Raw genomic sequence first — 11,867 nt, forward strand, 5'->3', positions numbered from 1 at the left:
TGCTGCCGTCGTCGACGCCCGCAAGAGCGGCCAAGAAGCGCGCAGAACCGCACCGCCTCCCCGGATAGCTCTTACTGGCGTTCGAGCGCTCTACCAAGACGCAGCTGTTTTTTTAAAGCGTCCTAAACGTGCAGTTAGCTTACAGACGTCACCTTAACAAGTTGTTTAGTGCGAGGAAAGGCAAAGAGAAGCGAAAGAGAACCAAAACACTGCATGACCGCCTATCAGTCGCGCAGCGCTAATCCTGCAAACGCCGCGGAGAAGCGGCGGCAGGCGGCGCAGCGATCGCGAATCTCGAGGCGTATATCTAAACCGTATGGGATCGCCTTATTCGCTCAGCCTGATAAGCGGGCTTCGCCTAGCGGCTCCCGCGCGAAAAACTTAGCGATCCCAACCCGCGGCGCGCTTGACAGCGGCCACGGCGGGTTCGGGCGAAAACGGAGACCTGAACTCTATCAAACACATTTATTAAACTAAAAGGTACAAGAAAATATACACTGGCTAATCTTATTAGGCTAATATAAAAAGGAGAGAAAAGGACGGTCAGGCTTACCCGGGCTGGGGGCGCTCCAATGGAGAACAAAGACCCTGGTCGACGGAGCGGGGGTGGCCTACGTCCGTTTTCTTCCGTGGTCAGGACCCGAGAGAGCGTTCCCTCGGGTTTTTTGGCGGAAAACAGAAGACGACACCACCCCCCACTTCCTCCGCTCCCTCGACAGACAGCAGCGCACCCCGCGGGCTACGCGGCGCACGGGAAAACGAAACAGCCGTGTCTCGCCTCCCGCCGCTCAGGCGCGCCGCGACACCCGTCGCGAGAGCGGGACCTCCTTGGAGGAATGCGGGAATAATTCAGCATTCCCACACCCCTCCACCCTTAAACCCCTCCCCCAACCCGGGTTCACATCTCACTACCTAAAAAAAAAACTACTCCCCCACAAGCTCCCTGTAAGCGGCTTCCACGTCCATGTCCTGCGCGAGCGCCTGCAGCCTGTCACAGTTCACCACCGCACCGACAGGTTCCCCTGGCTCGGCCGCTTGATGGCCAGGCACCACTATCGGTCGCTCCTCACTGGTGTCCATGGCAAGTAGGGCAGCGTCCGGGGCGACAGCACCCACCGCACCTTCGAGGAGGCTGGTCGGGGCGCCCGTCGTTGACACACCGACCCCGGCCGGCTCCTTCACAGCCGGCTGGGGAGCTCCCGGTTCCGGGTCGGCAGGGCCTGAGTGCGCCGTGCCCCGGACGAGCAGCGTTGCCTCGGGGGCACAGTCCGTTCCCGCTGAGGCGGCGGCGGCGGCGGAAGTGGTGGCCAGCGGGGCAGGAGCGCTGGCAGCCGGCGGCGGCCGCGAAGGGGACGGTGTTGTCCGGCGTGGCGCCGGCAACGGTGGTGGTGGCGGCGGCAGCATCGGGCCCAGAGCGGTGGTCTTGGGGTTTCCGCCGACCCGGGCTGGTTTCGGCTTGGCACTGCCACTCCGGCCGCGGGCAGCGACTCCTTCCGTGTCCCCCGATTCGTCCCTGGTGGTGGACCGTCGCTGCTTTCGGCGGCGCGGAGGCGCGGATTCCCCAGCGGCTTGACGGCCGGCCGCCGCGAGCAGCCACTCTGCATAGGCAGGTTCGCGCTCGGCCCTGCAGAGCATTCGTTTGGCCGCTTCGCTGTGGCCCGCCGCTGCCCGCCGTGGCTCCTCCGGCATCCTGCCACGATGGAGTTCTCCCTTCTTGTGTGACTCGTTGAGCAACACCGCCCCGCATTTGCAGAGCTCGGTCCCTGGTGGGAGGGGAAGGCACGCCCCGTTGGCCCGGCGGTCGGCATCAGCCACGGTCCGGTCCTGGAACGGCCGGTACAAGCGCGCCACGGGAGTTCCAACTCGAGCCCGCTCCTGCCGCTTCCAGGGCCTCCACGAAGCATAGCCGACCGGCGCATCGGTCCCCGCCTGGTAGGTCCAGGTAGCCACATCCCGGCGCTCTGGCTCCTCTGTCGGTGGGGCCGGTTGTTGACCCGTCGAGGATGCCGGAATGCGGTTGAAAGGCACCGCCGCGGACGATGATGACGTCGAGCGATGGCGCTTCGGGGCGTTCTTCTGTCCGTTCATCATGCTTGTCACTGCAGGCAGGATCGAAGAAAGGCTGCGAGCGACACGCGTCCCCGACCGCAGGTTGAAGTTAAGCACATTGGCAATATAGCACATGAGTTGGGGCTACCAGCGCGGAGTTTACGTTTACCAAGACCCAAAATACATACAAACACTAAAAGCCTGAATACTCGTTCGCTTAGTGCACTACCAAACCGTCGGAAGCTATTTCCGTCGGATTCGCAAGCTCTGGCGTGTCCCGGGGCTTGGTGGTTGGCCCCGATTACGCGTTAGCTTTGCCCGGGGCACGGCGAGAGATTCGTCCGCTCCCCATTCTCCTCCTCGCGCTGTGTAGCGCTTGAGGTCACACACATGTACTGGCCCTCCGGCGGGTTTTGACCTCATGTCCGCCAGCTTGTACACGAGTGAAGACAACTTTTCTTTCACTCGGTACGGACCGGACCACTTTGGCGCCAGCGAAGCTGAGAATTTCTTGCTGGCGTCACTCAGTACATGGTTCCTTCTCAGCACCAGGTCACCCACTTCATAGTGAATATCCCGATGCGAGCGGTCATACTGCGCTTTCTGCTGTGCTCTAGCAGTCTTGAGATTCTGGCGAGCTTTGCGTAAAGCCTCCGTCATCTTTGAGCGCAGCTCAGCCGCGTACTCAGCGCGTGCTGATGGTGCGACCGCCGCTTCGCTGCGGCCCGTCAGAATTCGGTCCATCGGACTCGGCAGCTCTCTCCCAAGGTTGAGAAACGTTGATGTATATCCAGTAGAGCGGTTCACTGTAGTTCGTACAGCAAATCCTAGCTCCGGGAGATAGGCGTCCCAATCCTTGTGCCTCGCCGAATACGCCACAAGCATGTGCTTGACATTGCGATTAACCCTTTCTGTAGGGTTTGACTGGGCATGGTAGGTGGTTGTTTTCCTGTGCTTGATGCCAAGGGCAGCACAAGAATCCACGAAACACTTCGCAGTAAAATAGGACGCATTGTCCGTTATTAGCTGCTCAGGGAAGCCGAACCTCGTGAATACCTCCATCAGTTTCTCCATGATCACCCGTGCCGTCAGCTTTCTGAGAGGATACAGTTCCACCCATTTGCTGAAGTGATCCGTGACTACCAACAGGAACCTGTTCCTACCTGGTGTTGTGGGATAGGGTCCCATGATGTCACACGCCACGATTTGCCAGGGGTTCTGGCTCTCGATTGGCTGCATGAGGCCGGGCAGTCGTCCGCCACGGGGTTTCACACTTTGGCACACATGGCAAGAGCGGGCGTACCGAATCACGTCCCGTTTCATGCCAAGCCAGGTTGCAAAACGACACAACTTCAAATAAGTCTTTGGGCCGCTTGCGTGTCCAGCAATGCACGTGTCATGAAAATAGCGTAGAATCGCTCCTCTCAACGTGCGTGGTATCACTACCTTGAACGACTCATGTGTATCGTTCTCGGAAGGAATATACCTCAGCAGAACGCCGTCAGAGTCCAGCAGGTAAGAATCCAGCGCGCTTACAGCAGTACCAGCTGAGCGCTCCGCACCGACAGCAATACCAGCTGTCTCCATGTGCGCGGCGGCCGCGCCGCCCGGCTCCCGGAGCCCGTCGAACACTTCTCGACAAAATGGATCTTTCTGCTGAGCTTCGAACAGCTCTTTTCTGCTGAACACGATCCCCACTGCATTGATAGCTTCCAAGTGGTTCACGCTTTCGCCCGGGATCGGCAGACCTGCCGCGTCCCTTCCGTGGGCAGAGGCTCGGAGCCCCTCTCCCCTGCTCTCAGCCTCCTCGCTCGTTCCGGGGGAGGGCGTCGTTTCGCTCCTCTCGCCCTGAGCCGGCGCTCGTGACAGTGCATCCGCCACGACATTGTTCTTTCCCTTCCTGTAGCGCACGGTGAAGTCGTAGCGCTGCAGCAGCAAAGCCCAGCGCGCTAAGCGGCCGCTTGGCTCACTCAATCGCTTCAGCCAGGTTAGTGCCATGTGATCCGTCTCCATCACAAATGGCACTCCATCGACATAGTAGTCGAACTTTCGCAGAGCAAACACAATCGCGAGACACTCTTTTTCGGTCACCGAATAGTTTTTCTCTGCAGGCGTCAACGAACGGCTCGCGAACGCTACCGGACGAAGTATGCCTCCGTGCTCTTGAAGCAGCACTGCTCCAAGGCCCAGGTCGCTTGCATCGGTTTGAATTACAAACTCCCTGTTCAGATCGGGTAGCTGCAGCTCAGCCGCGTCCGCGAGCACGCTAACCAGCCTGCGCAGGGCAGTCTCCTGCTCGGGACCCCAACTCCAACGTTGCCCTTTCTTAAGCAACTTAGTTAGAGGGGCTTGCAGCTCAGCACAATCTGGTATGAATTGGCGATAAAAGTTCACCATTCCCAAAAACCTTCTCAGGCCACTGACATCTGTTGGCGATGGATATTCTAGCAGTGCTCGAACCTTATCCTCGCATGGCAGAATACGGCCTTCATCGATCGTGAACCCCAACAACGTTATCCGGGTTGCAGCGATCTGCGCCTTCTTTGGGTTCAGGGTAATTCCTGCTAACCTCAATCTCTCAAGCACATCCTTCAGGTGCTCTACATGCTCCTCAAACGTCTTGGAGTACACTACAATGTCATCGAGGTATGCAAGGGCGTGTTGCCATTTTGCATCCCCCAAGACACGGTCCATGAGACGCTGATAGGTCGCAGGCGCTCCGACCAAACCAAAGGACATTCGGGTGAATTCGAACAGTCCTCTGTGACAGGTGAAGGCTGTTTTCTGCCTGTCACATTCATCCATTTCCACCTGAAAGTATCCGCGACTCGCGTCGAGCGTCGTGAAGTACTTCGCTCCCCCAAGGTTGGAAACTAACGAGGAAATGTTAGGCAGAGGGTACGCATCTTTTTTCGTCACCTCGTTCAGCCGTCTGTAGTCAACGCAAAGGCGGTATGTCCCATCCTTTTTTTCCACAAGCACAACAGGAAAACCCCATGGGCTATCTGACGGTCGCGCAACGCCCGTGTCGAGGAGTTCGTCTAAAGCGTTGTCTAGACCCTTTCTCTTAGCCTGACTAATTGGCCGGGGATTGCATTTCCACGGCAGGGCGTCCCCCGTGTCAATTTTGTGCTTGACGAGCGTTGTTCGGCCCGGACAATCAGTGAACATCGCGTCGTACTTGTGCAACAGTGCCGACAAACGCTCTTTTTCCCTCCCAGAAAGACCGTTCGTATCCGCCAACAAGGGGTGTATGCTCGCCCCCTGCATGGCAGCGCAATGGTCCTCTGCGGCTGGGCGCCCATCCGATTGTCTCTCCCTCGTCCCGGCTGCGCGCCTCCTCGGAGCAGCCTCGGGCGGTTGGGGAGGCCCGAGCGGCTTCTCATCCTCCGCTCTCGTTTTCTCGGCCCTCGGCAACTGCTCTGTCAGCGCCGAAGCTCCCGGCGGCTTTGCAAAAGGTTTAAGGGCACCAGTTGCTCGCTCTCGATATCCGCCACTGCTGATGTCTATCACAATGCCTGTCTTAAGCAGAAAATCCCGCCCCAAGATGACAGGCACTGACAGACCCGGGAGATGGACTAGGCGTTGTCGCCTTACGCGTCTCTCCCAACGCACCACTAGCCTTGACGCGCCACTTGACTGCGCCGTGCCGCTCGCAAGCCGGAAACTCGTGTCGCACATTCTCAGCCTGATATTTTTCCTGCGGAGGTGCTCCAATACCTCATCGCCGAACAACGAAGCGCTTGCTCCTGTGTCCAGCAATGCGGTAAATTTCTTTCCAGCTATCGTCAGCTCAATGAAAGGTGCTGGCGAGTCGGCAGGTTGTCCCGCACGGCAAGCCAGCGGCGCAAGTAACTCGGTACAGCTCGTAGCCGCCGTCAGCTGTTCGGTGTTTGTTAACGGCGGCCTTGGCCGTTTCCCGCTCTCGACTGCTGTTGGACAGGTGGGCGCCTGCACTCACGGGCGAAGTGCCCTTGTTGGCCACAACGGTAGCACTGCCTGCCGAAGTTCTGACGAACCTGGCGCTGGCTATCTCCGGCCTCGTGCCCACCATTCCGTCCCACCGAGCTTCCTGCGGCCGGTTGATTTCTCCTATCCGGCCTTTTTCCATCACTGCGTTCTTTCTGCACTTGGCTACTCTCCGCGCCAGATTGGGCAGTCCGCCACGCGTAGGAATATGGGTCTAGAGCCCGGTCTGAGAGTTCAAACCCGACTCGGGGTTGCTCGTCCGCATACGAAGCGGTAGCATCTGGTCTGCTCCGATGCGACAAAGGCAGCCCTCCGTTCCACGCGCAGCGGGGCTCTAATGAGTGTGCCGCGGGCGGTGGGGGCCGGTACGCACGCGCGGCGAGGATGTCGCCCTGAATGCGCTTCGCCTCTGCGGCGAGCTCCTCGAGATCCCTGAACCTCCCTCCTCGCAAGTACGCCATAAATGTCGGGTGCGCCTGTCGCGTCACGCGATCGACTTTCTCTGCGTTTGTTGCTCGGGGGTCAGCGAGGCGATAGAGATCTTCCATCGCTCTCACGTACTCCAGCAGGGATTCATCTGGATGCTGGGTACGCAGCTCAAGCTCCCGGCGCAGCCGCCACTCGTAGTTTGCGGGGAGAAACTCGTCGCGGAATTTCGCTCGGAAGCCCTCCATTGTGCGCTCTCGCTCTCCCACCAGCTTGAACCATCGAGCCGCCTGGTCCGTCAGGGAAACGGGGACTATGCGGCTGAGAAGTTCGGCCTCCGTCAGCCCCGTCGCCTGCTGGTAGTGTTGCAATTGGTCCAGATAATCGTTCGCGCTGGCTCTGTCATGGTAGCCGCTGTACTTGGGGATGTCCAGCTTTACGCGTGGCTTCCCCGCCTGCGCCGGGCTCTGGAGGCTATTCATCACTACGGACGCCATATTCTCAACTAGGCGCATCGCGTCCTGAAGGAGTGCCTCTGTCGTTGGCTGACTAGCGCCAACCGGAACGGTAGAGGCAGGGGGCGGCGTTAAGAACCGGCGCTGGCTTGCCTCCGGGCTCAACCCATTTCCCGCCAAAACGTTCGCGGCAGCGTCTTCCGTACCGGGCGGGAAAAGTCTGTAATCCTCGTTGCCGGTGTCAACCGCGAAAATGCCTGACCAATTGGCACCGTCCAGAAAACGACGCTGAGCCGATAGCTCCGACAACACTCGCGCGGCCTGGAGGTCAGGCTCGCCCGCCATTGTCCTTTGTTCTCGCGCCCGGGTTCGTACGCTCTAACAAACAGAGTCCAGGTCTGCCGATTTCGCCCCACGTTGATGCGCCAAGATATGGGATCGCCTTATTCGCTCAGCCTGATAAGCGGGCTTCGCCTAGCGGCTCCCGCGCGAAAAACTTAGCGATCCCAACCCGCGGCGCGCTTGACAGCGGCCACGGCGGGTTCGGGCGAAAACGGAGACCTGAACTCTATCAAACACATTTATTAAACTAAAAGGTACAAGAAAATATACACTGGCTAATCTTATTAGGCTAATATAAAAAGGAGAGAAAAGGACGGTCAGGCTTACCCGGGCTGGGGGCGCTCCAATGGAGAACAAAGACCCTGGTCGACGGAGCGGGGGTGGCCTACGTCCGTTTTCTTCCGTGGTCAGGACCCGAGAGAGCGTTCCCTCGGGTTTTTTGGCGGAAAACAGAAGACGACACCACCCCCCACTTCCTCCGCTCCCTCGACAGACAGCAGCGCACCCCGCGGGCTACGCGGCGCACGGGAAAACGAAACAGCCGTGTCTCGCCTCCCGCCGCTCAGGCGCGCCGCGACACCCGTCGCGAGAGCGGGACCTCCTTGGAGGAATGCGGGAATAATTCAGCATTCCCACAACCGATAGAAACATATTTCGAAAGAGCACTTCACGCCCTGACGTGAACTGCTGTTTAGAGATGTGTCCATCGGAGGATGTCACTGATGGGATATTACCCTCAACTGCTCGTGTTCAATGTCCTGGTATTTCTTTTTGTTGTTTTCCGGTCATGTGAGCAGGTAGAAGCCCTTTCAAATTTCGACGTAATTTCTCTATATGAGCTTAATAGCTGTTTCAACACTTTAAATCTCCTGGTAAATTGTCAGCACGCATTTCCATGAGTTAAGCACAATAACACACCATTATAGAGTGCGTCATCCCTTATTACGGCATACAACATCGAAAACAAACTTTAGGGGGCTTCTCTATTCTAATAAACATATTTTAGCCTTTCAAGAAATGGTTAGTGTTAAGGATATGGATTTGCAGCATTGATAGTCCCATTAATACATTGAAGGTGCCAGTTTATTATGACAGAAGTGTCACGATTTCGCCCGCAATCGTGAACGTGGGAGGGTCGGGGTACCTTCCAGCCGAGTGACGACCTACAGCGTGCTGGTGGTGACGGTGACAGACCGAGAGCGGCCGTGCTCGTCGGTGTTTATTGGTCAGCCGTGCACAATGTTGCCCACCGCGCCTGGTGGGGCCACTGAACGTAGCGGCCAACGAAGGTCAGGGTTGGGAGGCGCCACACACTTGTCGCACCCCTCACCCCCAAGTTTGTTTGTCCCACGGAAACACAAGACTACACCGGTCACCCCGGCGAGTAACGGTCTGGCGGTCTCCTTAGTCTCGCACTCCGCCTGAGCACAGGCGTGGATGCAGGTGTGGCAGCATCGGGTGCCGCCTGTGTCACTCTCGCACCGTCCATCAGCCTTTCAGGTGTCACCGGACTTGCACGTGGCGCCACAGTGGCGCGAGTGGCCCCAGTGGCACAGCACCAGCCCCTGGTGCTGTGCTGGCAGCGGCCGGTGTAGTTGGCTCCCCTGCCTGCTGGCTTCCTGAAGGGGCGGCTGAGGTTGCCAGGCGAGGCCTCGCATGGTCAACATGCCGGTGCCACGTGGTCCTGTCCGACATGCGGACGAGCAGCGACAACGCACTGGCAGGAGAGACCACGTGCCCGGCAGACCAGGGTGGACCAGGCCGGAAGTTGCTGGCGAAGACCGGAGCCCCAGACTCCGGCAAAGGCCCAGGACGGCAACCTCGGTCAGCCGCCAGCTTCTGCTTGAGCTACTTCAGGAGCGCCGTGGACCGGATGTCCGGGTGCAACACCTCCAACGGTGTCTTCACCATCCGGCCCAACAGGAGCTCGCAGGGGTCACGGCCCATGACGTCGTGGGGTGTGGTCCGGTACTGAAACAGGACTCGGGCAACCTGCGTCCGGAAATCCCCAGCCTTGCTCTTCTTGAGCTTGTCCTTCACCGTTTGCACCACCCGCTCGGCAGCACCATATTCGACGCAGGGTGGTACGGTGGAACCATCATCCGACGGATTCCGTTCTTCGTCAGCCAGGCCAGGTACTCCTCGCTGGCGAAAGCGGGACCGTTGTCGGACACGATGACGTCCGGCAATCCCTGGGCTGCGAAGACCTACCGCAACGCCGCAATGGCTGCTCCTGCCGAGGGAGTGGTTACTGGCAGTACCTCTACCCACTTGGAGAAGGCGTCCACCACCACCAGGAAGTAGTGGCCCTTGAAGGGGCCCCCAAAATCCACGTGCAGGCGGTACCAGGGTCTCTCTGGGAACAGCCAGGGGGTGATCTACACATGGCGCGATGCTCGCTGGTTCTCCTGGCATTCTTGGCAGCTCTGCACCATGCGAGCAATGTCCTGGTCCAGGCCAGGCCACCAAACGTGGGACCGGGCCACCATCTTGGTCTTCTCTACGCCTGGAGCGGCCGTGCTGGTCGGTGTTTATTGGTCAGCCGTGCACAATGTTGCCCACCACGCCTGGTGGGGCCACTGAACGTAGCGGCCAACGAAGATCAGGGTTGGGGGGCGCCCCACATTTGTCACAAGAAGCTTACAAAAGAATATCATTTTATCGTGCATCAGATATAACATTCAAAGGAGTGCTTGCACGCAGATATATACAAGACTGTCTGGAGAGGAAATCAACATCGATACTCAATCTTCTTAAAAAACTGTGGTTGATTCCTCTGTCATAGAAGCGGCAAAACACGGAACTAAAATGTGCAGCGAAATCTGCAGCTGATTATGATTTGCGGGTCGGCGGCTGTCTTGTGGCTGTGCTTGGCGAGCGACGTCCTGCTGGCGGGTCGCTTCGGGCAAGGTTACCGACGTCATTTATACGTGACGGATATGACGTCAGTGAAATCTTGGTGTGTCCCGGTATAACACACTTTCGTGTTAAAATATAAAACCCGAAAACGAACCCGAAGTATAACGTACTCTTTAGTACTATGTGCAGGGGTGCACCCTGTACAGGCCGCCAGCTTCGTTGTACTGGCGTCACTTCCGTGACGAATATGACGTGAGTGAAATCTTCGTGAATCCCGGAATAAAGCACTTTCGGGTTAAAATAGGACGATATACTGATTTGGAAGATACGCTTTCTTCGAGAAAGGTGCGTGTTATGCAGTGCATGGCATGGCGCAACGGCGTGCTAGTTTAGCTTCATGGCAACCTCCGCAAGCACTCCGAAAATACAGCTTCCAGTAATGCCACGGGAAGCGCCCCAGGAAAATTTTTTATGATCAATCAATCAATCAATCAATCAATCAATCAATCAATCAATCAAGAGCACCCATTCCATCCATCCATTCGTCTGTTCCATCCCTTGCGTGCACCTATAAACCTATCCACTGGATTCACTCATCCATCCGATGATTGACGATGATGATTGCTATTGGTTTCCCCTTTGTAGCGAGGTGACGACGTGTCATCTTAACAAAAAGGACTAATATACCTACGTTTTACACTCTTGCTTTAATACTACCGCTGCTAAGGGCAGGCACAAAAAACTTTTTTTTTCCTGTTACAGGTAATAACTGTCATAGGCAGCATTCCCCTCTCTGCTTTTGGTCCACCAGCATTCTATTCTCTTAGACGCCTAAACAGCCTTGAAGTTAACTTTCTGAAGTTAACCCCCTTCCTCTCTCCCTCCTTTTCTTGGTTGCGGAACTCCGGCTGTAATTTTTCTCCATACACACTTTAGGAGTGGTGATCTGTTGCGGGCTCGTTGGGACCCCACGTTTCTTTGTTTTTAGTTTCAGACGTACCATGATTTTAACTGCACACGTGACACGCCCGTAGTTAATGTCGGCTGATACTTCCGGACTTGAAATTTTATTGCGACGGACAAAAAAGGTTATTTCGAGCGTTAGACGCGCATCCCATTTGTTATGTAAAGACACAGAACTCCCCGTGCTAGACAAATTAAAAAAAGAAACACCCACTCTCTCATTTGCCAACTTCTTTCTTCCTTATTCAGAAACTCTCGCTTTCACAACTTACAGCACGCCTTCAAGTTGGATGAGCCAACGGGTGCCACGTGGACGCTTTTGTAACGGTTACGGCTTACTAATAAATTACAACTTATGTCCCTGCGTGTCAACAACATAAAGCATTTATAGCTGAAAAGGGTGTCATCTTTGCCACGTTGCCACATGCACCCATGTTTCATCTCGGAAAAGAAGCTCGTTCCCTGTGCCGCGCGGTTCCCGTATAAATCGGGATGAATACGCGGTCCCCCTTTCGTGCATGCCGTCGTGCGGAGAAATGCACTGCTGCTCTTGTGCTTTCCCCACTGCAACTTGCTCATCGCGCGCTTTTTACAGACGCGATCAGTCCTGCTTTGTTAACTAATACAGTATGCTTTTTGTTTTTTAAATCTCAGCGCTGAGTGCGGAGTAGCTTCCTGCTGCTTTTATAAGAAACGTGCGCCATGGCTCACTGCGCCACTTCTACAAAAATACGCGTTACGAGGTTATAAGTCGGTTGTGGGAATACTGTGGAATCATAATTAAGCACTCATTAATTAGCCAAA

The 11,867-nt window shown here is 56.7% G+C and overlaps 1 protein-coding gene across 1 annotated transcript; it reads right to left on the minus strand.

The window, feature by feature from the left end:
• Positions 1 to 442: 442 nt before the first annotated feature.
• Positions 443 to 7,870, minus strand: LOC144151983 (uncharacterized). Its single transcript, XM_077683168.1, has 2 exons — positions 7,569 to 7,870; positions 443 to 2,122 (listed from the first exon to the last, which is right to left on the minus strand). Exon 2 carries the CDS (start codon positions 2,089 to 2,091, stop codon positions 925 to 927), a length of 1,167 nt encoding a protein of 388 aa, XP_077539294.1. The 5' UTR covers positions 2,092 to 2,122; positions 7,569 to 7,870; the 3' UTR covers positions 443 to 924.
• Between the last annotated feature and the right edge of the window lie 3,997 nt (positions 7,871 to 11,867).

The sequence above is a fragment of the Haemaphysalis longicornis genome, unplaced genomic scaffold (assembly GCF_048455015.1).
Source record: "Haemaphysalis longicornis isolate Haplotype H1 unplaced genomic scaffold, Haemaphysalis longicornis Haplotype H1 scaffold_9, whole genome shotgun sequence".
Lineage (NCBI taxonomy): Eukaryota > Metazoa > Arthropoda > Arachnida > Ixodida > Ixodidae > Haemaphysalis > Haemaphysalis longicornis.